At 48.5% G+C, this 22,885-nt stretch overlaps 2 protein-coding genes across 3 annotated transcripts in view; one reads left to right on the forward strand and one right to left on the reverse strand.

The window, feature by feature from the left end:
• Positions 1 to 6,955: 6,955 nt before the first annotated feature.
• map1lc3c (microtubule-associated protein 1 light chain 3 gamma) lies at positions 6,956 to 9,208 on the reverse strand. Its single transcript, XM_085460618.1, has 4 exons — positions 9,055 to 9,208; positions 8,928 to 8,983; positions 8,745 to 8,851; positions 6,956 to 7,272 (listed from the first exon to the last, which is right to left on the reverse strand). Exons 1-4 carry the CDS (start codon positions 9,206 to 9,208, stop codon positions 7,110 to 7,112), a joined length of 480 nt encoding a protein of 159 aa, XP_085316744.1. The 3' UTR covers positions 6,956 to 7,109.
• A 1,282-nt stretch (positions 9,209 to 10,490) lies between these two features.
• Positions 10,491 to 22,885, forward strand: part of LOC146708601 (striatin-like) — a 35,721-nt gene continuing 23,326 nt past the window's right edge. For both annotated transcript variants that reach the window (XM_085460559.1, XM_085460560.1), the window contains exon 1: positions 10,491 to 10,863. In XM_085460559.1, the coding sequence (XP_085316685.1) occupies positions 10,645 to 10,863 (219 nt within the window). In that variant the 5' untranslated portion in view covers positions 10,491 to 10,644. The remainder of the gene's footprint in view (positions 10,864 to 22,885) is intronic.

Genomic DNA, 22,885 nt, shown 5'->3' on the forward strand with positions numbered 1-22,885 from the left:
TCAGATGCCCGAACCACCTCAGCTGGCTCCTTTCGATGTGGAGCAGCAGCTGCTCTACTCTGAGCCCCTCCCGGATGGCCGAACTTCTCACCCTATCTCTAAGGGAGAGGCCAGCCACCCTTCGGAGGAAGCTCATTTCTGCCGCTTGTATCCGCGATCTCGTTCTTTCGGTCACTACCCACAGCTCGTGGCCATAGGTGAGGGTAGGGACGTAGACCGACCGGTAAATTGAGAGCTTCGCTTTTACACTCAGCTCCCTCTTCACCACGACGGACCGGTGCAGCGTCCGCATTACTGCAGCTGCAGCCCCAATCCGTCTGTCGATCTCCGGCTCCCTTCTCCCATCACTCGCGAACAAGACCCCGAGATACTTGAACTCCTCCACTTGGGGCAGGAACTCATCCCTGACCCGGAGTGGGCACTCCACCCTTTTCCGGCTGAGAACCATGGCCTCAGATTTGGAGGTGCTGATCCTCATTCCCGCTGCTTCACACTCGGCTGCGAACCGTTCCAGTGCGAGCTGGAGGCCTTCACCCGATGAAGCCAACAGAACCACATCATCTGCAAAAATCAGAGATGAGATTCTGAGGCCACCAAAGCGAAAGCCCTCCGCCACTTGGCTGCGCCTAGAAATCCTGTCCATAAAAATTATGAGCAGAACCGGTGACAAAGGGCAGCCCTGGCGGAGCCCATCACCCACCAGGAACGAGTCCGACTTATTGCCGGCAATGCGAACCAAGCTCTTGCAACGGTTGTATAGGGATCGAATGGCCCGTAGCAATGGGCCAGACACCCCATATTCCCGCAACACCTCCCACAGGACACCCCGAGGGACACGGTCGAATGCCTTCTCCAAGTCCACAAAACACATGTAGACTGGTTGGGCAAACTCCCATGCACCCTCAAGTATCCTGGAGAGGATAAAGAGCTGGTCCAGTGTTCCGCGACCAGGACGAAAACCGCATTGTTCCTCCTGTATCCGAGGTTCGACTAACGGACGAACTCTCCTTTCCAGCACCCTGGCATAGACTTTCCCAGGGAGGCTGGGGAGTGTGATCCCCCTGTAGTTGGAACACACCCTCCGGTCCCCTTTCTTGAAGATGGGGACCACCACCCCGGTCTGCCAGTCCACAGGTACTGCCCCTGATCTCCACGCAACATTGCAGAGGCGTGTCAACCAGGACAGCCCTACAACGTCCAGAGCCTTCAGGAACTCGGGGCGGACCTCATCAACACCAGGGGCTCTGCCACCAAGGAGTTGTTTAACTGCCTCAGTGACCTCGCCCCCGGAAATTGGCGGGTCATTCCCCTCATCCCCAGACTCTGCTTCCTCCTCGGAAGACGTGTCAGTGGGATTAAGGAGGTCCTCGAAGTATTCCTTCCACCGCCTGACAATTTTCTCAGTCGACGTCAGCAGCGCTCCGCCAGCACTATACACAGTGAAGGTAGAGCACCGCTTTCCCCTCCTGAGACGCCTGACGGTTTGCCAGAATCTCTTCGAGGCAGTCCGAAAGTCTTTTTCCATGGCCTCTCCGAACTCCTCCCACACCCGAGTTTTTGCTTCAACCACTGCTCGAGCCGCATTCCGCTTGGCCTGTCGATACCTGTCGGCTGCCTCCGGAGTCCCACAGGCTAACCAAGCCCGATAGGACTCCTTCTTCAGCCTAGTGGCTCCCTTCACCTCTGGTGTCCACCATTTGGTTCGGGGATTACCACCACGGCAGGCACCAACCACCTTGCGGCCGCAGCTCAATGCAGCAGCTTCGGCAATGGAGACGCTGAACATGGTCCATTCGGACTCAATGTCCCCAGTCTTCCTCGGAATGCTGTTGAAGCTCTGCCGGAGGTGTGCGTTGAAGATCTCGCGGACTGGGGCCTCTGCTAGACGTTCCCAGCACACCCTCACTACGCGTTTAGGTGCACCAGGTCTGTCCAGCGTCTTCCCCCGCCACCTGATCCAACTCACCACCAGGTGGTGATCAGTTGACAGCTCAGCCCCTCTCTTTACCCGAGTGTCCAGAACATATGGTCGCAGGTCTGCTGATACAATTACAAAATCGATCATCGACCTACGGCCTAGAGCGTCCTGGTGCCACGTGCACTTATGGACACTCTTATGTTCGAACAGGGTGTTCGTTATGGCCAAACTGTGATTAGCACAGAAGTCCAATAACAAAGCACCGCTCGGGTTCAGATCAGGGAGGCCGTTCCTCCCAATCACGCCCCTCCAGGTCTCGCTGTCATTACCCACGTGAGCATTGAAGTCTCCCGGCAGGACAACAGAGTCTCCAGGTGGAGCACCCTCCAGCACCCCCCCCCCCCCCCCCCCCCAGGGACTCTAAGAAGGCTGGGTACTCTGAACTGCCACTCGGCGCATAAGCGCAGATGACAGTCAGGACCCGTTCCCCGACCCTAAGGCGCAGGGAACAAACCCTCTCGTCCACCGGGAAAAACCCCAACGTACCGGCAGCAAGCCGAGGGGATATTAGGATACCCACCCCAGCCCGCCGCCTCTCACCAAGGGCAACTCCAGACTGAGACAGAGTCCAGCCCCTCTCCAGGAGACTGGTTCCAGAGCCCAAGCCATGTGTACAGGTGAGCCCGACTATATCTAGCCGGTACCTCTCAACCTCACGCACTAACTCAGGCTCCTTCCCCACCAGAGAGGTGACATTCCATGTCCCTATTGCCAGTCTTGGCAGCCGGGGGTCAGTCCGCCAGGGCCTCCGCTCCTGCCCGCCACCCGGCACACAATGCACCCGACCCCTATGGCGCCTCCTGCGGGTGGTGGGCCTGCGGGAGGATGGGCCCATGTCTCCTCTTCGGGCTGTGCCCCGCCGGGCCCCATGGACTAAGGCCCGGCCACCAGACGCTCGCCCTCAGGCACCCTCCCCGGGCCTGGCTCCAGGGCGAGGCCCCGGTAACCCTATCCCGGGCAGGGTAAACTGTTCCCTCGGTGTCCTTTTCATAAGGGTCTTATGAATCGCTCTTTGTCTGGTCCCTCACCCAGGGCCAATTTGCCATGGGAGACCCTACCAGGGGGCAATAGCCCCCAGACAACATAGCCCCTGGGATCCCTGGGACACACAAACCCCTCCACCACGATAAGGTAGCGATTCAAGGAGGAGTATTATTATCATTATTATCATTATTGTGATTATGCTTCATTTTCATGTACTGGGGTATCAATGACCCCCACGCTGCCGCAGCAGCTTTTGTGCGTGGCCCCCAAGTGCTACATTTTCTTTCCCGATCCCCTGACGAAACCCATTAGAATCGCTCTGGGGCACTCGACGACCCCAAATGATCGTTCTGGGGATTTTTTCATTTTCATTCACCCGTCTCTACTGAGGGTGGGGTACTCTGGGACCCCCTGGGTCTGGGGCTGCCCCGAAGGGGAGCACAAGGGTTAATCACAGCTGCCTGATCAATGTTTTTCATTAGCAGTTTAGCAAAGTTGATGGTGGTCTGTGTGAGTGAAAGACAGAGAGCGAGCGACAGATTTTCTGTTATAACCTTCACGTTATGGAGGCACAGTGTGAGCACTCAGGTCGCATCAGAGCATCGGGCCGTATAGTGTGAGAGTACATCGTGACCTATGAACTTCTAACCTCTGCGAGTCAATCGTGCAGTTTGAGCAGGAGCTGAATACTGAAAAAATCGCACAGTGTCTGCCCAGCTTTAGGTGTACTGTCATCCGAGACTTGCACCGCAGTGTCGGCGTTAGGGTTAGGTTGTTGTGGTCATCTGTTGTCTTCCGGTATTTTCTCCATAAGCGACCTTTCCTCGACCAATGAGATGAGCGGTAATCTGAATTGTCATACTCGAATTGTCATAAGTGTGCTGTCAGCTCATTGGTCACAAAGCAGGAGAGGGGCTGGGAATTATGTTTTCAAACAAAGCGTTAATTCCATTAAAAGTTATAGACTACTTTTGATTCTCACTGTATTACGGGACAAAGTGCGTCCCTTATTAGCTCAATACGGGACGTGTACTTTTGTTTCGAAATACGGGACGATTCAGTTTTTCAAGGGACGGTTGGCAACCCTATCCTCTACACATCTGTGATGCTGGGGGAGGTAATTAGCTGTAGCTGTTTAACTGCAGGCACATTCCATGTGAGACTCTGGTGTCCTTATCTTCTGAGGGATGTCCACCCCCGGCCATTTGTGTGAAGAAGCTTCTCGGATTCTGTGCTTGCATATGGTGAACCATTAAAGTTAAGCCATACACGCGTGTGGGGAGATGAGCTTTGGATAACCAGGAAATGTGGTTGTAAGCATATATTGTGTGGCAGGAAGTCAGACACACTTGATGACATCTCCGTTTCGGAGTTTTTACTTCCCCTCTTAATTTAACTGTGACTAGTATTTCCAATGGAAATTACACATGACATGAAGAAAATTATACATGATGTAGTAGATTTTTTTAAAGAAAAAAGATAATTTAAAAAAGTATCTCAAGCACTTTAGCAAAATTCTCATGTCATCTGTTTCATAATGTTTAATAAGCTTCATACAGTTAAGCACAATCACTACATGACTGAAACACAAGCATAATCTCTATTAATAAAAATAGTATGCATGTACTGTATGCCTGAATAAAAAAAAAAGTGAGATGTTGGAACACTTTTATTTTTATTTTAGTAGACACAAAACTTACAATAGACAGCTGCTGGGGTTTGGAATCGGAGAAATGTCTGATGGTTCTCAGTCATCCAGGTCATCGTAGTCAAAGGAGCTTGGAAAGAAAAGCGTCTGGACTTCTTTAAGTTGCTTGAAGACGTTTCACCTCTCATCCGAGAAGCTTCTTCAGTTCTAAGGTCAAATGGTGGAGAGTCCCAGATACAAACCTAGTGGGAGTTTCCCCCTACAGAGGGACAAAAGGACCCCCTGATGATAATTAGTATGAGTAACTTTAAAACTTAGTAGCGGCCGCCATTGTTGGAAACTGGAGTTTGGCTGGGCCGAGCTATGAATTCTGGGATATGGTGGGCCACGAAGGACACACCCGACCCATCCTTCTAATTCGGGGAAAAGGAGGAGTCTACGAATTTGGACAGCCTTCGTCGCGTCGCTGTGACGTAATCGGCCTTAAAATGCGGCCATAATGAGAACAAGATAAAAAGTTCAAAACACCTGGTCAACAACCAGGTAGCCCAACAGTTACTCATTTAACTCTTTTGGGGGGTTTTGATTTTTAAGAAGAGAGTGGCTCTGATATATTTATCATTACTTATTTATTAAAATGTAAAAACAAAAAACTGAAATTGTGTCACATCTGCTTAATTTTGTAAAGCTTGTAAAGCCACAGACTTTTACTTGTTTTCTCTCAGGCTCAGACCAGCACACATTACATCAAACTCTTACAAGTCAAGAAAAGGAGCTGTTGGACAGAAAGACAACTGAGTGGGAAGGATTTTGGTTTTCCAATATATTAGTAATTGTCAGTGACGTTTATATTAATCAGGCTGAACTTTAATCATACTTTAGATCAAATCATTTTGCAGATCATCAGAATGATGGTTGGCAATGCAAACATGGCCAATAATGACAGTTATTGGCCATGTTTGCATTGCCCTTTTTTAAAATGTACTTTCATGACGTTATTGTGTGTCGGGTGGTGGTCGTGGCTGTCCAGACTGACAAGTGGGACGTTGAATGTCACCTCTCTGACGGAGGAGGAACCTGAGATTGTGGATTTTTTTTTAATCATATTTGCAGACAGTGTTATATTAATATAACACTGTATACACCATGGTGAGGGTCCTGTACAGGCCAAGAGAGCGGCAGCATCTCTCTTGGGCTGTACAGCAGCATCTTCCCTTCGTGTTTGCTTCTTGGCGAAGAAGAAAAGGCCTTTCACAGATTCTGAAACACTGCATGCTGGTCGTGGTGGATGTGGTGAAAAGTGATGAAAAAATTAAAGTGTGACACCTGCTATTAAAAACGTACTCCCGTAGGACAGTTCAAATATTCGTAGAGTTGAAGTTCTGGCGTCAGATGAGTTTGAAATGCTGTTAGATGACCTGAAGAAAACTGATGTAATGTCTATAGCAGGAGATCAGACAGAACTGATAATGCACAGTTGTGCGTATACGTCCGTTTTTTGGATGGGAAATTGCTCAGCTTACTACTGTTAGAGGGACACACAGCTGGCCAAATAATGTTTGAGAAGATTTAAGCTCTTCAGGAAAATGGTCTGGATATGAAGCGTGTCTGTATCCATGGCAGGAACAGTGAGTGGTCAGCAAAATATTTTGAAAGGGAATTATCAAAATGTTTGTTATTATTTCAAATGTGCAAAAAATAGTTTAGGTATAGCTCCCTTTTTTGTTTAAATGGACCTTTTGGTGTGCATTTGTGAGGTCACCAGATTTACAGGGGAAAGGAATGAAAAAAAATTTTTTTTTTTTACTTGTTTTCCAATACAGTTGTGTGGGTTTGAAATTGATCATGATCTGCTGCTTACTGGCTTCATATACATACATCCCAGATAAATTCCTCTGTTTGAAAATCTGGCCCAACTAACTTCGTAGTTGAATAGCCATGCCTTAAACATACAGATGACTTCTGTTTGTGACCTTTCACCCTCTTATTTGAGCCAAGGTCAGCCACCAGAATCATCACATCGGTTACAGCTTCAGTTCAGTTTATATGCTGCTCTACTTCATCATTTCTCATTAACAGTCTGCACTTATGTTTCTGATCTTCTGCAGAGCTCCTGTCCGTCATGTTGCTCTCCTGGTACAGTGATGCTGCCCTCTGCTGGACACAGTGGAACCACATCAAGCTCTAAGACTGAAATTATAACCAGTTCCTGTTAACAGGAAACAAACAGTTCTTTATAAAGCTTCAAGTATCAAATATTCACAGTGAGAAGGTGAAACGATTCATGTGGTGCTGAGTCCAAGTGTCTCCATCCACAAGCAGAAATCATGAACCAGCAGCATTCCTTAACATCAAAATATTTATTGGATGAACACGATTAAAATCCATCTCGTCCAATCAGCGTGTAGAACAAAAATTACAATATATACACTCTTTTGTATTTACAGCAGCTGAGGCGAGCAGCCTGTAACGGGAATAAAACCTGAAGCAGGACGAGCTTCATCGTCCGAACATCTCCTGCGAGGCGTAGGTCATGTAGAGGAAGCCGTCCTCATCCTGGTGCTGTTTGTACACCTGAGCCATGGTGAGCGACATGCTCGCCAGCCCTCTGTTGTTGATGAGCAGGTAGAAGGCCTGGCTGGGCAGCAGCGCCATGCGGTTCCTGAGGGGAGGAGCCAGAAGGAGCCACCATTAATCAGAGTCAGCCTGCAGGCTGTTAGCTGCATCAGCACAACAGTGACGCCAGCACGCGTCAGCCACGTGCAGATTCCAGCTATGATTCGAGCATTTCAAGCATTCGTGCTCACACTGGGGGGAGGAGCACATGGAAACTGAGCGAGGGCTGAGTTTAAAGTGAAGCTTGTGCAGGTATTCATCTGTCAGAGCCAAGATTATGCAAAAGCTCCATTTGTCAGACTGAGGAGCAAGTGTATGATGAGCGACTGCAGCTGGAGCACCGGCTTCAGTAAAGATACGATCATGTACCACAAAACATGAGACGATCCAAAACATTTGCCCCTAAAGCCACAACTTTGACCCTCTGATCAGACTCTAAGTAGAGCCCAAAACTCATTCACTCACAACAAGATTTGCTTCAGCGTCTATATTCATACTCTGAGGGGGAATCATCCAACCGTTAGATGAGCCAATTGCTCTTTCCCTTGAGGTCTGATATCCAGGCCTCATTTCTGACAATCAGGACAAGTCACTAAAGCCAAATCAGCCCATCAGTGAACCTGAGCATGTGGAGCTGGTGTGCAGCTTTCTCAGGAAACTCCCACAGAACTTTATCGACACCCAGACGTTACAGTCAGTGGGTACGATTGTGGGGCAGCGAGGCTGAGACACCAGACCTTTGTGTTCTTAAAATAAAACTACAATACGTGTCTTTATGTTCACATGATTACAACTACTGAAAACTCAATGTTCCAAATGACAAACAGTTACTGGACGCAACTCAGGTTCTGTGAGTAGACAGAGCTCCTCGACTGGCTTGAGCAGCCAGCCTGTGCGCTCTCTGCTCGAGTCAGATCACTGAGTGATAAAGACTCTCGCAGACATTACAGAGGTCTAAGGTTTGACAGACATGGATTAACTGTTAAGACACATCCTGTCACTTCATGTTTACACAGCAGCTTCCTCAGGCCATCATGGCCGTCACAGATCCTGCTGTGTAAGCATAAACAACAACAAAGGGGTCAATAAAAGTGAAAGAGCAAAAGACTCCAAGTCAGGGGTGTCCAACTCCAGGCCTCGAGGGCCGGTGTCCTACAGGTTTTAGATCACCCTGGGGCTTCACACCTGAATCACATGAGTTCATTACCAGGCCTCTGGAGAACTTCAGGACATGTTGAGGAGGTCGTTTAGCCATTAAATCAGCTGTGATGGATCAAGGACATCTAAAACCTGCAGGGCACCGGCCCTCGAGGCCTGGAGTTTAACACCTGTGCTCCAAGGGGGGGGGCGTAAGACTCTGGAATAAAAGCTTCTCATTTTTAAAATAAACATTAACTGATGAATTCACCAGGAAAACATTTCTCCTCAGTGTAGAACTGAGGCGTGAGTATTGTTGAGCTCCGAGTTCGTGTTAAAGGACTCCAGCATGTGTTCAGTGAAGCTTGCAGGTACCGGTACCTGATGATGGTGAGGAACTGCGTCATGGTGAGCTCCTGCGGAACCAGGAACTTGGTTTTGTCCAGCGGAGGCAGATACTTTTCCTTGTCGTACCTCTCGATGATGACCTGCAAGGCGCAGTGAGTGGGTGAGAACATAAAACACACCTTCTCGGACTCCGCGTGAGCCCCACCGCGCGCTTACCGGGATCTTGTTGGGGAACTTGGCCCTGATGCCCGCCACTTCCCGTTTCCTCGTTGCTGTGGACAGAAGAGAGACAGTGAGTTTGCTGGACATCAGTGTTGCTGCTGCTCGCGGCGGTGCCGGTTACCTAAACTCTTCCTCAGCTTGAACGGTTTGCTGTGCGGCTGACTTTTCTCGCGCGACGCCATGGTACGTGACGTAGAGCCGGGTCCACATGCTACGGAGCGAGCGCGAGTTAAATAGAGGCTGCAGCGCATCAGCTGATTAGCACATGGCCGCATGAGCGCGATTGAATTAGGTTAGAGTGCGGAGCAGGGCCGGCCCCAGCAGCTTTTAGGCCCAAGGGCAGCAGACAGCCCCCTCCACCCCTCATCCTGGTTATTAAACAGGATTATTGATAATGTGCCTTTGAGAGAATTTAGAAAATGTTTAATGTTTTTCTTTAAGGACAGAATTTGTTCACCACAGTTACCACATGTTTTTGTCTTGTGGTAGAGTTGTTACTCTTCCACATTGAAAGGAGCTGAGGTGCCTAGGTGGTTCAGCATCTGCCTCAGATGCCTCTTGGGTTAGATCGTTAAACTGCCATCGCAGAGAGCCACAGCCAGAGAAGCAGATGGATGATGGATTAAAAACTTGAAATTTAATCACATCAGATATTTAGAAGACAGAGTTCTTAACAACTCATGACCTCTATAATGTAACCTTGATGACACAGCTTGGGGGAGGGGGGTAACCACACAGTGAACCTCCTGAGGTTGAGACTTTTCTTTGCAGGAGTCCTGGGCAGAGAATCAAGCAAGGGGAGAATGCTCCATGGAAGGGAACCAAGGCTGCCTTCAGCCACTGTGCTCTATAGGCGACTAGTCTTTAAAATTAGCTGCTGTAACAACCAGCTTTTAGAAAAATAATGTGTTTCTTTTCCTCTTCAGCATCATCCGGGTACATAAACCTGAACCAGATCAAGGTAAATCATAGCAAACTGACTACGTAACAGGCGCTCTTCTTCACTTGGACCTTCCTCTGCCAATCACCTGCCACCAGCCAACCATGCAGGAACATTCAGGGCAGGGCAGTTTGAATTTCTAGAATTGTTTCACATCGACTGTTGGAGAAAAAAATGAATTACTGACCGTAAAAGAATACTTATGATTCTAACTGATCACTGATGACCAATGTATAGTTTTTGTGCTGTTTTCCAACCTATTTTGCTGTTATTGTCTCTTTGTATTCTTCTTCTTCTTCTTCTTCTTCTTCTTCTTCTTATTATTATTATTATTATTATTATTATTATTATTATTATTATTATTATCTTTGTCGTTTGAGTCTATTTATATTGGGCCAGTCTAAAGTTAACAGCAGTTTATGAATGGGGGATGCTTACTATTTAAATTGATATTGAAATCAACAGGAAAATAATAAATACATCCAATACATTCAAACAGAATTCAGATCTGTTTATTTATTTTTTACTTAATGTTTATTTTAATAAATAAAACAACAATAATAATAAGAGCGCTTCAGCTATTATATTTTGAAAATCCGGACAGGATGTGGTTGCTGCGTTCGTTCCGGCAGCTCGACTCTCCGCCGCTTTGACAGCTGGCTCGAGCAGGAGTTGTTCGGTTGATGGACCGCATTTTCCTGCGGAGGATATTTCACTGAAGCGGGAGTCAGCACCGGACTGAAGCCGCCCCGCATCGCTCACGGTCCAGCCATGGATGAGCAGGCGGGCCCCGGTGTCTTCTTTAACACCAGCGGCAGCTCGGGCTTACCCGGCGCGGGGAACGTTAAAGCTCCGCAGCCCGGGGACGGCGGCGGAGAGGCGGCCCGGGCTCAGTACAGCATCCCGGGGATTTTACACTTTCTCCAGCATGAGTGGGCCCGCTTCGAGGTGGAGAGGGCCCAGTGGGAGGTGGAGCGGGCCGAGCTGCAGGTAAGCAGCCTCTCGGTCGCAAGGGGTTTCATTGTTGAGGTTGCTAGCAGAACGGAGAGGCGCTGTACCGAAGTCCATTGGAGAATGTGGAAATTGTTCTTAAAATCGATTATCGGTGAATACATCGTCAGAGTAAAGTAAAAGTTGTAGTTTACTTTGATAGAAAGTGTTTTTCGTTTAATTCGGCATAGGTTTAAGCCAATAAAACGTATGTTTTTGTGTAATGTTTTTAACTTTTTGGAGGCTAGGTGCAGTTTGCATGTGCCTTGTCGCGCACGGGGCTCAATACGCAGAATGACGCACATTCATTAAGTAACATAATGTTATGTGTTTGTAAGCGCTTCTTCTCTAATCGTGTTATCGCCGAATTCACGCTCTGATTCCACTGTTTCTAGATGCGGTGCTCGGTACTGGTTTTACTGTTCGTTTCCCAATGTCAAGCGGGATGTGCGAGAATTGCGTAATATTTAAATGGCAGTTTCGCCTTATGCTGTATTCGCTGCGCTCTCTGCTAAGCAGGCTAGCTGCGGGTGACATTTCAGTCATTCCAGCCGGCTCTGTGTGGGTGTGAGCAGCTACCTGTCATGCAAGCTTACGTGTGTCCGCAGCCAGGTCACCTGAGACGTGCCAGGTTTACCTGAGCGGGGCAAACGTGCACGTAGAGCCGTGCTTGCTTTTGTTTGTGGGTTGTTGTTTTTTGGTTGGTTACCGGAATCGGTTAGTTTCCCAAACCGCCCCAGGAGGGCTTTGTCCCACAAAGATCAGTGTGTGTTCAGTTAAACGTGTCCGATAATGGATGCATACCGATAATGGGCGCGTGCACGCTGCGTGATCCCGTCCAGTCACGAAACGTTTGTGTGCAGATTTAAAAGCTGCAACCTTAAACCGAGACCCTGCCGGTGTTTTCCTCTCAGTGTGGAGCAGAGCCTCCGTGGGACAGCATGCAGGGCTCTTTATCCTGCTTTAAAAGAGGGAGGTCTGCATACGTACAGTCAGAGGTCATGTTCAAAAATGAATTCAACATATCTGCAGTGGCAAAGTGAGTCAAAGCATTTAAAAGGCAACAAAAACATTTTCACTTTAAAATGTTCAGTAGTGTCCGTGCTGCAGGAGTTGAAGAGCAGAGTCAGAACATCATAGCGCTGCTTTCTGATGACAGATTTAGTTTATTTTGACAATTTAAACACAAACAAAAAAACAAACATCCCTTTTAATTAAAGTTTGAGCCACTTAGCGACAGGCGGCAGATTATTGGTGTCCACTGCCTCTTCAGTTTATTATCCTGTGGAAAATAAAATGGCTCATATACCTCCCATTATTCCGGATCACTGACACTAAACATGTTTTTAATAACAGACAAACGTAGCCTGTGACGCTCAGCTCTTTGCTTGTTTCTGAGAGTCATCCTACAAAACCAGTTGGGTTAGCGTCATTAGCACAGTCCTTCTTTTCACTCAGTCAGGGGTGAAGTTTTGAATCCAGACTCAGAGATGTCCTCCACTCCCTGTAGGACCAGCGAGGTCAGAGCTGTGTCTGCAGACGTGGAGGTGAAAAGAAGCCTCCTGTAAGGCTTCCTGCTTTCACTGCTCACAGATCAGATCCAACAATCGTAACGGCGCAAAGGTCGGCTGCCTCCCAGCGAGTGCCTCGTGTGTCTGGGGTCAGTCCCACCTGTCCTCGCTGAGCACCGTCATGGTCACAGTGCTGAATGATATCAGGGCCCGCCTTCATGCAAAGTATAAATTTGAAAGAAATGAATGGTTGATGCAACGACCCAGCGTGTAGCCCCTTCTGTAGGAGGGATAACCTGCAGTGATGTTTCCTGCGTGACCTCATCAATCAGTCTCATCCCTGTGGAGGATGGACAGACGCTGACTCTACGTTACGTCGTAGAGGAGCTCGTGGTCCTTTGACTGTAAGCGCCGATCTGCTACTTGTTTACATGACCTGTTTACATGACTGTGCGCTCACCTTGGTATTTTTGGTTGTAATTTATGTTTACTGTAATGGACGCACAAGTAGTAGAAGAAGAACGCATCTCTAACTTTTGTTCTGTTGGAGTAAAGTTTTCATTTCCTCTTTCTGGGGTGAATTCCTCGGTGCAGGGGTGACTCTGATGCTTCTGATGAAATAACAAACGCCAAAACGATCGATGCCATCATATTTAATGGCTGAAATCTCTTCGTTTGCACTTCCAGCAGATGTTTTGTTGCAGCGTTATAAAATCAGAGTGTATCGATCCCTGCTGTGCATGTGTGGTGCAGGTGAGCGTTTCCTCCTGTGAAGGATGCCGGGCAGTGAGTCAGACGATCTCACGGCGCGTGGGACGCTTCACGCTCATGTCTTACATAAGCTCGAGTCATCGTCGGCCGAGCTTCACTGACAGCCAGCCCGTAAAGGAATCACTTCCTGTGTGGCGGCTCAGCTGGTGCACCATTTAAACCCCCCCCCCCCCCCCCCCCTCCCCGGCACAATCAGATAGCAGGCGTCTCTTTGTGTCTCTCAGCTGTCTGAGTGGCTTTGATGATAAAGACCTGGAGGGGGTTGGAGGGGGGTGACGATTGGAGCGGGACGGCGCTGGCTGGCCGACGAGGCCGGAGACCAATTTGAGCCGTAAATCCATCTGTTCTGGTGCAGACGGGCTGCATGTCATCACGGGCTGAGACGGAGCGTGAGTGTCACTTCCTCTGAGGTAATCCTCCGCAGGGGAGAGGAAGAGGAGGAAGAGGAAGCTGGCACACAAGAACAGGAGAGATTACTCACAGTCTATTGTCCACAAACAAAGAGACAGGGCTGGAAGCTCTGAGCGACCAAGTCTGATTCCCCGTTTCTCGTGTGTGAGTTCACGACACCAGTAAAGACCAGTTAGGCAGGAGCGGTCATCAAAGACGGCGTCTGCAAACACCGTCCAGAGGTCTGTTTCAGGACAGCTAGCAGCCACCTATCAGTCGGAGAGGCCACGCCCCCTCTCACAGCCACCTGTCGGTCGGAGAGGCCACGCCCCCTCTCACAGCCACCTGTCGGTCGGAGAGGCCACGCCCCCTCTCACAGCCACCACCTGTCAGTCAGAGAGGCCACGCCCCCTCTCACAGCCACCTGTCGGTCGGAGAGGCCACGCCCCCTCTCACAGCCACCTGTCGGTCGGAGAGGCCACGCCCCCTCTCACAGCCACCTGTCGGTCGGAGAGGCCACGCCCCCTCTCACAGCCACCTGTCGGTCGGAGAGGCCACGCCCCCTCTCACAGCCACCTGTCGGTCGGAGAGGCCACGCCCCCTCTCACAGCCACCTGTCGGTCGGAGAGGCCACGCCCCCTCTCACAGCCACCTGTCGGTCGGAGAGGCCACGCCCCCTCTCACAGCCACCTGTCGTCGGAGAGGCCACGCCCCCTCTCACAGCCACCTGTCGGTCGGAGAGGCCACGCCCCCTCTCACAGCCACCTGTCGGTCGGAGAGGCCACGCCCCCTCTCACAGCCACCTGTCAGTCAGAGAGGCCACATTTGATTCCTTTAGCCTGAAAACTTCGTAAAATCTTTAAAAAGTTCCGGTTTAAGCAGTTCACAGATCAACGAGCTCGTCTCAGATGTTTTCAGGTGCAGCCAAAACCTGGCGTGAACGTTTTCTTCGTTCCTCTGAATGAAGCTCAGCTTCATCCCACTGACAGGAAACAGGAAGTTGTTTTTTTCTTTGTTTTTTTAAACTCCAGGTCGTCTCTGTCAGAAATATTCGAACCAATCTTGTGATGTTACCGGCAGCCAGTTTTATTCTTCCCTCTGTGCTGTTTTATAAAAATGTCTTACCGAGACCCTAGATCAGGGGAGACCACGAGAATTCTGGGTAATTGTGCAGCTGACGGCCTGTGTGGACGTTACTGTTGCTCGATTACACCTTCAGATAAAATAAAAAGGTTTTTTTATGACACGAAGAAGAAGTCATGCGTGAGCAGGGGGAAGTTTGCCACATCGAAAAGGCTCGGATGAGCTTTCCAAAGTTCTCCAAGTTGTGCCTCCATCGCTTGTGTCCAGATCACACGCTGCGCAGCCGTGCTGCTCCGTCTTTTTCACCGACGTTTACGTGTTTGTGCGTGAGCAGTGTGAGCGGCTGTGGTGAGAACCTCACGAGCGATTGATGATCGGGAGCTGGTCGTGAGGTGTTAATCGCTTCTCGTTACCCCACGTATACTACACGATGCACGATGAAGGCCAAAATCGGTCCGATCACCAAATCGGTCGCACGACTCAAAAATCGTCTCAAAATGGGCCAAAAACCGCACAGTGTGAGCCCAGCATTAGAGCAGCAATGTTTGTTCGCTCAGAGAAAGAAAAATAGGCTGCAAAAGTACAGGGAGGAAGGGGAAAAGGAAAACACCTGGCTGGGAAAATGCACGATAACACCTATAACGCGCACTGCACTGTGTGCCGGCGCACTTTTTCCATAGGCATGCTTCTAGTGGTGGGCACATGAAGAACATGAGGGGCGTGAAAGCTCGGGGAACCCTTAACCAATTTTTTGTCCACCAGGTCACGGCAGAAGCAGATATGGTATGTAAACACTGGTTTGTTGTTTAAACCCTCTGGTTAAGGTTAATATGGGCATGTGCAGTGAATATCAGCGCTATGTGGCCAGAAGTGTGATAATTTATTTTGTGTAATAAACAACTGCAAGGATAGATGATTACAACAAATAGATGACTAATACATAAAAGTAATACATAGATGAATAATGATGAGTTAAGATGCGTAATCATGGGAACAAGCGGGTTTACAAACAGGAGCAGCTGATTAGCATCAGAAAAGCTGAAATAATATTTCAACTGAAGCCGATTGTACTAAATGCACTAAATGTGCACTGTTACAAGAATGATTTTGTTCTATTGTTTTCTATTATTTTAAGTTAAGCAGGACAGAGTTCTTTTAAAGAAAGATTTACTTATATTCTCAAAAGTTAAGCATGACAGGCTTCTGTTTAAGAAGGAGACCTGTTTTACTGTGTTAATGTTGTCATTTTGAGCTAAAAAATAAACGGCTAAATGATCATTTGTTTCACATGTGTTCATATCACAAAGAATATGCATCTGCTTAAATCAAATTCAAGTCAAATGGTTAAAAAAATAATTTCACACACAAAAAAAGAGCTAGAAAATTCACCACACTGGGAAGGGTGAAGACAACTGGGTCGCCCGGCCCTGGCCACGAGGTGTCCCTTATTTATCTTTCAGGGAGTTGGCAGCCCTAGTGTGGACGCAGTCAGCCTGCTTGATCTGCTGCTGCCTCCAACAAAACCAAGATGCGCTTCTTCAGAGAGCGTTGGTGAACCTGCAGCCTGCTGTGCAGTAACGCGCTGTAATGTAGACGTGTGAAGGTTCAAAAACACTGATTTATTCAGCCGACTGTACTCGGACTTATTAACAGGTGGTAGAGCTGTAACTCTGAGCTGACGGCAGCATTATTCTGGATGAGACAGCAGCAGGTGAAGTTTAACTCTCCACGCTGAGACTTGATTCTGCTTCAAAGTGAACAAGCGGGGCAGAAAGAGAAATCTTGTATTTGTAACAAATAATATTAAAGCTGAGGCCGAGCGATGGGCTGCACAGCTAACGAGTTCTGAAATCAACACGACTGAAAAATATTCATAATCGTTGCTGCGTGCACGAATCACAATGAACGACAGACGGACAAAACAAACAGACGTCTGGCACAGCAGGAGGGAAAGAGCGTGTCCCTCCACACGGACCATCCTCAGCAGCAACACCTGCCAACAAGCTGCAGCACGATGAACGCATGAGGGCCAAGAGCAACAGCGCAGTGCTCGGTAACTTCATCCATCCGCCGTCGGGTTATGGTGGCAGCAGGCAGGTATCCCGGTCGTGCTGTCCGGTTTTCCTGACGGATCCCGAGGCTTTCCCAATTCTGGAGTCTCTTCCTGCTCTTCCCCAAACTTGTTCTCCACCCTTTCGTTACTTGTAAATAGAGATGGCACAATACCACTTTTTTATGCCTGATACCGATAATATGGAAATCTGCAGATTCCGATATAGTTCATTTTTTTTAATCAATAACACAATTTTTAAATTTCTTGCTGCATTTTGTATGAGTTCATACTCAAGTTTAACAAACTAAACTAAACTAAAGCTACTCAGTTATACCTGTATGCAAAAAGCACACTGCACCCCAAATATTTCATAATTCAGCAAAACTGATCAATCTAAGAAACTTAAACCTGCAGCATCCTCCCTGTTCTGGTGTTTTAAAGAGTACTTAGGTTGTTTAGTATTTCCACTAACTAATAGGGTCGCCAACTCCCAGCAAAAAAAAAAAAGGGAACCACCCCCACCCTCCGCCTTGTGATGCTTAATCGACGTAATCAACTGTAATTTAATGTGTTTAAAATAAAATGCACGGAAATCAATTATTTTTCCACAATAATTAAATAGATTCAACATCTTTCTTCAACAGAACTGCAGACTGCACAGATGGTTCCCAAAGGAAAAAGTACTACAGCTTACTAGGGTATATTATACTTAATAGTTACTATATACAGTAATGGACTTCTATTCATTTTACATCAGATTAAAACTTTGGGTGTCAGATAATTATTTATTAAAAGCTCGACATTTTAAATGAGAATAAGAAAGAAAAGTATGTCTTTGTGCCCCCTTTTCCCTGTTCATGCCTTATCGGCCCCCCTGGCTAAACTTTGCTAGATCCGCCCCTGCACAGTTACAGCCGTCAGCTGCGTAGAAAAAGATCCTGGTGTAGAAAGTAATATTAAATAAATCCTAACAACAGCTGATCAAGCTTAAACGTGCTGCTGTTGTTCAGCCGCTGGTTTCCTCTTTCTGCTGCAAAGTGGGCCAAAAACAAACAAGAGAGACGATCAGCTGATCATTGATCAGTTTCATGATTGAAGTAACAACAGGAGAGAGAGAGAGGCAGTCGCTCCATATATTAGTTGTTAAACTTAACGCTGGAATGCTTTACAAACATTCAGAGATGAACTTACACACTGCTTTACTTCTCTGGGATCACTTCCTCGGAGATGAAATGCCGGTTTGGTAGCGAGGCTACAAACACACACAGCCGCTCTGTCACGTGACCACACTGCTGCGACGTGCTGAGGTTATGAGCTGAGTTACGTAATATCGGATCGGTCCGTCTCTACTTGTAAACAGAGATGAGCAGTAATGCATTACTGTAATCCGATTACTTTTTTCAAGTAACGAGTAAAGTAAGGGATTACTATTGCAAAGAAGTAATTAGATTACTGTTACTTTCCCGTAAGCACGCTGCGTTACCAATCCGTGATTTTGATTGTAAGAATGTCTCATGACAATGACATCTGAGCTTGTGCAGATCAATGGATAACACGGAGTGATGGCGAGCGTACGACCACGCAGCGTTTAAAGCGTGGAAGTACTTGCATTACTTTGAGTTTGATTCTGTAAAAAAGTGACACAAACATCAGCGTCCACTGTGCGCTCTGCGTGGGAAGAAAACGTCTTTCTACAGCGAAAAATGAAACTTCAAATCTGAGCGAGCGCGCTGCCACGGGAACGTGACACTCACACAGTCCCTGTCTCAGTGACGCTGCGGGACAGAGCTCTGATTGGCCCGACGGTTTTGCTCACTTGATAAAAACTAATCAAAGCTGCACACACGGTGGGAAGGTTCGTCAGCCAGAGCGGCATCTCTGTGCTTTGTGTCTAAATAATGCAGCATGAGAAGAAGAGCAGCTAAGCGTGTTATGCAACGCCGAGCCGGACCGTCCTCTGCCTTTAGCACAGATGAGCTTCGACAACAACACTTCCTCCGTCTCTTTGTGCGACAACAAAAACGCTCCCCGGCCTGGATTCCTGCAGCTCAGTGCGTTCATGTGAAGCTGCCGTATGAGGAATGGCATGTACACCTGCTTGTTTTGCGGGCGTTGGCGAATGTCGGCCCAAGCCACGCCTCAGCGCTGTGACCAGGCTCTGTTTAAACGGGCCTTTAGCCAAAATCTCTGCGGACAGGGGCGCCCTCAGCCTGACATGCTTACAGCACCAGACACACTGTTTGGGAAGTCTGAAGTAGGAATCATCCGATCAGATCACAGAGGGTCAGAGGTCAGATAAACTGGAGCCTTCTCGTGATGCGTTTGGGTGTTGCTGGGATATTTCGACTTCTCTCCACTGAGACAGGGAAGTGAGTTCAGTGTGATAACACAGTGAACTGCACTGAATCCAACTTCAGCTGCAGTGGAAGAGTCGGTTTAGCTCAGGAAGCAGCTGTCACAATAAGATCTGTGCAGGTCTCCGAATACTAAAAAAGAGGAGCTGCAGGGCTTTGTTTCCTCCTCTGGCACAGGAGACACTGGAGCATCCTGTATGACAGAAGAAGAGATGAATGTGTCCCACACCTGCTGGGCGCGTGGATTCATCACAGAGTGGATTTTGGGGCATGTGGGGTGAAAAATTACAACCATTGGTGCCTCGAATCACAGAGGTTGTTATTTTGACACCAAAGAAAATGATAGTATGACAGGTTGCCAAGCAACACATATTATTTACATACGTTTTGACATGATGGCTGCTGCAACATGAGGCAGAGCGAGCTCGCCATGATTGTTAGATAAAAACACGAGGAGCGTCATTACTGCAGGGCTCAGCGGGTCAGGGATGGAGATCCGAGCGGGTCGATGGCGAGGGAGCGTCGCTGAACCGAGAGGAGCAAATAAAGCGAAAACCAGAGCAACGACGGGCTTCAGGCCTCAGGAGGAGTGTGGAGTGATAAAGCTTCGCTGTTGCTCTTCCTGTGTTAGAGACGGTGCTGCAGGAGAGGAAATCAAACTAGCCTTAACTCACATTTGATTTTGGAAATCTTCAAAAACAAAAAAAGAGGAAATTGTGAGGGCGGGGTCACGCGGGATCATGCGGGTCGAGCGGGATCATGCGGATCACGCGGGTCGTGCGGGATCATGCGGGTCGTGCGGGATCATGCGGATCACGCGGGTCGTGCGGGATCATGCGGGTCGTGCGGGATCATGCGGGTCGTGCGGGATCATGCGGATCACGCGGGTCGTGCGGGATCATGCGGGTCACGCGGGATCATGCGGGTGTGTTAGCCGATTCCCAGATTCCACAAAGGAAAGTTTGCGTTTCCTAATGAAGGACAACAGAAACTAGACGAGACGGGGAGCTGCTCGGCGTTCTAGATGTTCAGACTCTCCTCTTTGTTCTGCTCAGCCTTCCTCCTCCTCCTCCTCTTCGAGCGTTTATGTTGTTCTAATTAAAGTCTGGTCGGCTCCAGAGCGGCACGTCTGCGGTTGACGTTCCCTGAGGGAAAGCGGCGAGTGGGCCTCATCACAGCGTTTTTCCCGCCCCCCCCCCCCCCACCCACCCCCGCCTCGCTTTCTGCCTCTTGCTTGATCTCGTCTCCTCTGGCATCATATCAGAGATCTTCTTCATCCGTCTCATTTTTCCCCCCACTCTTCTCCTCCCAGCTTCCATCCAGCTCCTCGCCTCCTTTGTAAAATCACTCGTGGAGTTTGGTGTTATGGCGATGACGCCAGCGGCGTGGGCTGCTCCAGTTTGCCGCAAATCTTTGTGCAAAACAGAAATGAGACGACAGGAAGATCGTTACAGGAAATGAAGGAGGGTTGGACTGACAACAGGAGGAGGCTTTGCTTTCCCCGCCTCCCCGCGTCCTCCTTAGGGATGGGTACCGGTGTCCGGTGCCATGATGGCACCGGTTCTGACATAAACGGTAGTAACCAGACTGAAAAGCAGCGCACATTTCGGTTCTTTATTTCGGTGCTTTTTTTTCCTGAGCTGTGATACACTTCTAGCCAATCATTTTACGTTTCCGAGGATAGTAGGCGGGTCCAGGTACGTACGTTCTTTTAGAGCAGAGCTACAGATTAAAAATGTCCAAGGCGAAGCGGTCAAAAGTCTGGCTGTACTTCACAGCAAAAGATTCAAACTCAGCAGCAACAAGTGCTTTAAGCTGATACTGTGATACTGTCAAAGGAGGTAACACCAAGAATCCGATGAAACACCTGGCGACGCATAGCGTTTTTTTTAAAAGCCCAGAAATGCGCCGTATTTGATAGCTTGCTGCGAGACCTCACACCGAGCACATCTACTGTGGGTGGGTTGCCTGTTATGCAACATCCCCCAAAAACCCCGAAGAGGAGAGTCCTGGCCCCTAGCCCTGCCAGTGTAGCAGAAATGATGAGGATGATGATGCAGCAGCAGCCGTTCTTCTCTGCGTGAGTAGCTTAATGTTGTTCGTGTGTAATTTACGTTGAGTAGGCTAACCACGTTATTACATTAATGCATGTAAGGTGAACTAGCAAACACCATCATAGCTACATGCGGCTGTCCTCTTGTTTGATGGCAGATGCTCCCTTCACCCTGGCCAAAAAGGCTAAAATGACCAAAGAAAAAGTGGAAAACAGTTAAACATGAGAGGTTTAGGACAAAGTTTGTGTTTTTTTCCATTGATTAAGCACTGCTTCCAGCCAAGAGTGATACCATATATGCCCCATAGCTGCAGAAAAGGCTAACATTGTTATCTTTTTACAAAAAACAGCTGAACATGAGAGATTTTTGGACAAGTTTGTGTTCTCCATTCTTTAAGCACCGGTTTGAGCACCGTTTGAGCACCGGCACCGTTTCAAAAGTACCGATTTGGCACCGGTATCGGATAAAACCTAAACGATACCCATCCCGCGTCCTCCTGCTACAAACATCTGAATGTTTCCAGTCTGTGTTTGAGAAACGTAGCGGAGTCTCTTCTGTTAGCTCAGCACAGTGAAGACTGGATATCTGGACGTGGCGTTTTCAGCGGCAGAAAGTTTCAGCCTGAGGTGATGGGTAACGCGGGGAGGGTTTATGGAAGCGCACGTCTGTAAAGGAAAGAGCTGATTTTAGTGCGAGGTGGGACTAAATGAGAGCTTCTGGGCCAGAACGCACACGCTTTTTTATTGGCTGCTTACAGCATCATCATCATCATCATTTCTTTGCTCTGACCCAGGAACCCCCCCCCCCCCCTCACTCGGCAGCTTTCCTCTCCTCCACCCTCCCTCCTCGTCTCCTGGAGGAATAATCCCCTCAGTGCTCCAGATTTAAGCGGAGGGAAATCCCCCTCGTCCCCAGTCCCAGAACGCTGTGTTTGCTTAATGCCCCTGCAGCGAGGGAGGAGGGCTGAGAGTCATTCAGTCGGCGTGTTTGAGCCGCTGCTGATGGAGGTTAAACGGGCCACAGAGTGTCGATAGCTGTGTGACCTTTCTGTCACACGGAGGCTGAAAACTCGATTCTTGCAGCTCACATTCTCTCTGCGGCAAATCCAAAACCAGTTTTCAGATGGATTTCAATCTCTCGCTCTGCTGTTGCTTCCAAGAACGTAACCGTGCTGAGAAACGAGGAAATGCAGGGACCGCCATCGCCGTCGGCTGTTTTTGGCTCAGTGTTCGCCGCCTGATACACAAACTGTTTGTCTCTGTCCATCATTTCAGCCGTCGTGACACCTGTTTATAACTCACCTGTTTAAATTCTATTAAGTATTAAAGGTTGCATTATTAGGGGGCGTGGCCTCTTTGACTGACAGGTGGATGGTGACACAGGCGGCTGTAGCTGCTGGCTTCACCTGAGCTGGAACCCTGGACCGTGTTAGTGCTGTTGGAGCCTTTTGGAGCATTTTTAATGACATCATGTGACCAATAACATGTCTGCTGAGCATCCGAGGAGGCGGAGCTCCAGGTTTGGTGTGAGATATTCTACGGTTTTGATTGGATGTTGCAGATTAGCAGGTCTCTGCGTCTCTGCTTTAAGCATCAAATTTTATTCAGTCAGACTTGAAACCAGCGACTGAGACATAAACTGGTCAGGAAAGAGTTTACCCGGCTCACCGTCCAATCACAGTCTGTGTTACATCCAGAGGTGTCGCCCCTGCTGCTCAGATGCAGATTTAAGGCTCTGAATATCTTGTGTATTTGATAAAGAGCGTGATTTGAAGCAGCAGAATCGTTTGTTTTCATATTGAATCTG

The sequence above is a fragment of the Copadichromis virginalis genome, linkage group LG6 (assembly GCF_057382275.1).
Source record: "Copadichromis virginalis isolate Kocher_CV1m ecotype Utaka linkage group LG6, C_Virginalis_male_GT1.1, whole genome shotgun sequence".
Taxonomy (NCBI): Eukaryota; Metazoa; Chordata; class Actinopteri; order Cichliformes; family Cichlidae; genus Copadichromis; species Copadichromis virginalis.

Coding starts and splice junctions, on each gene's coding strand:
- map1lc3c (XM_085460618.1), bottom strand. CDS start 9,208: ATGCGGCCATGTGCTAATCAGCTGATGCGCTGCAGCCTCTATTTAACT. Junction 8,984..9,054: donor CAAGCTGAGGAAGAGTTTAG/GTAACCGGCACC, acceptor TTCTGTCCACAG/CAACGAGGAAACGGGAAGTG. Junction 7,273..8,744: donor CAGTTCCTCACCATCATCAG/GTACCGGTACCT, acceptor TCCTCCCCTCAG/GAACCGCATGGCGCTGCTGC.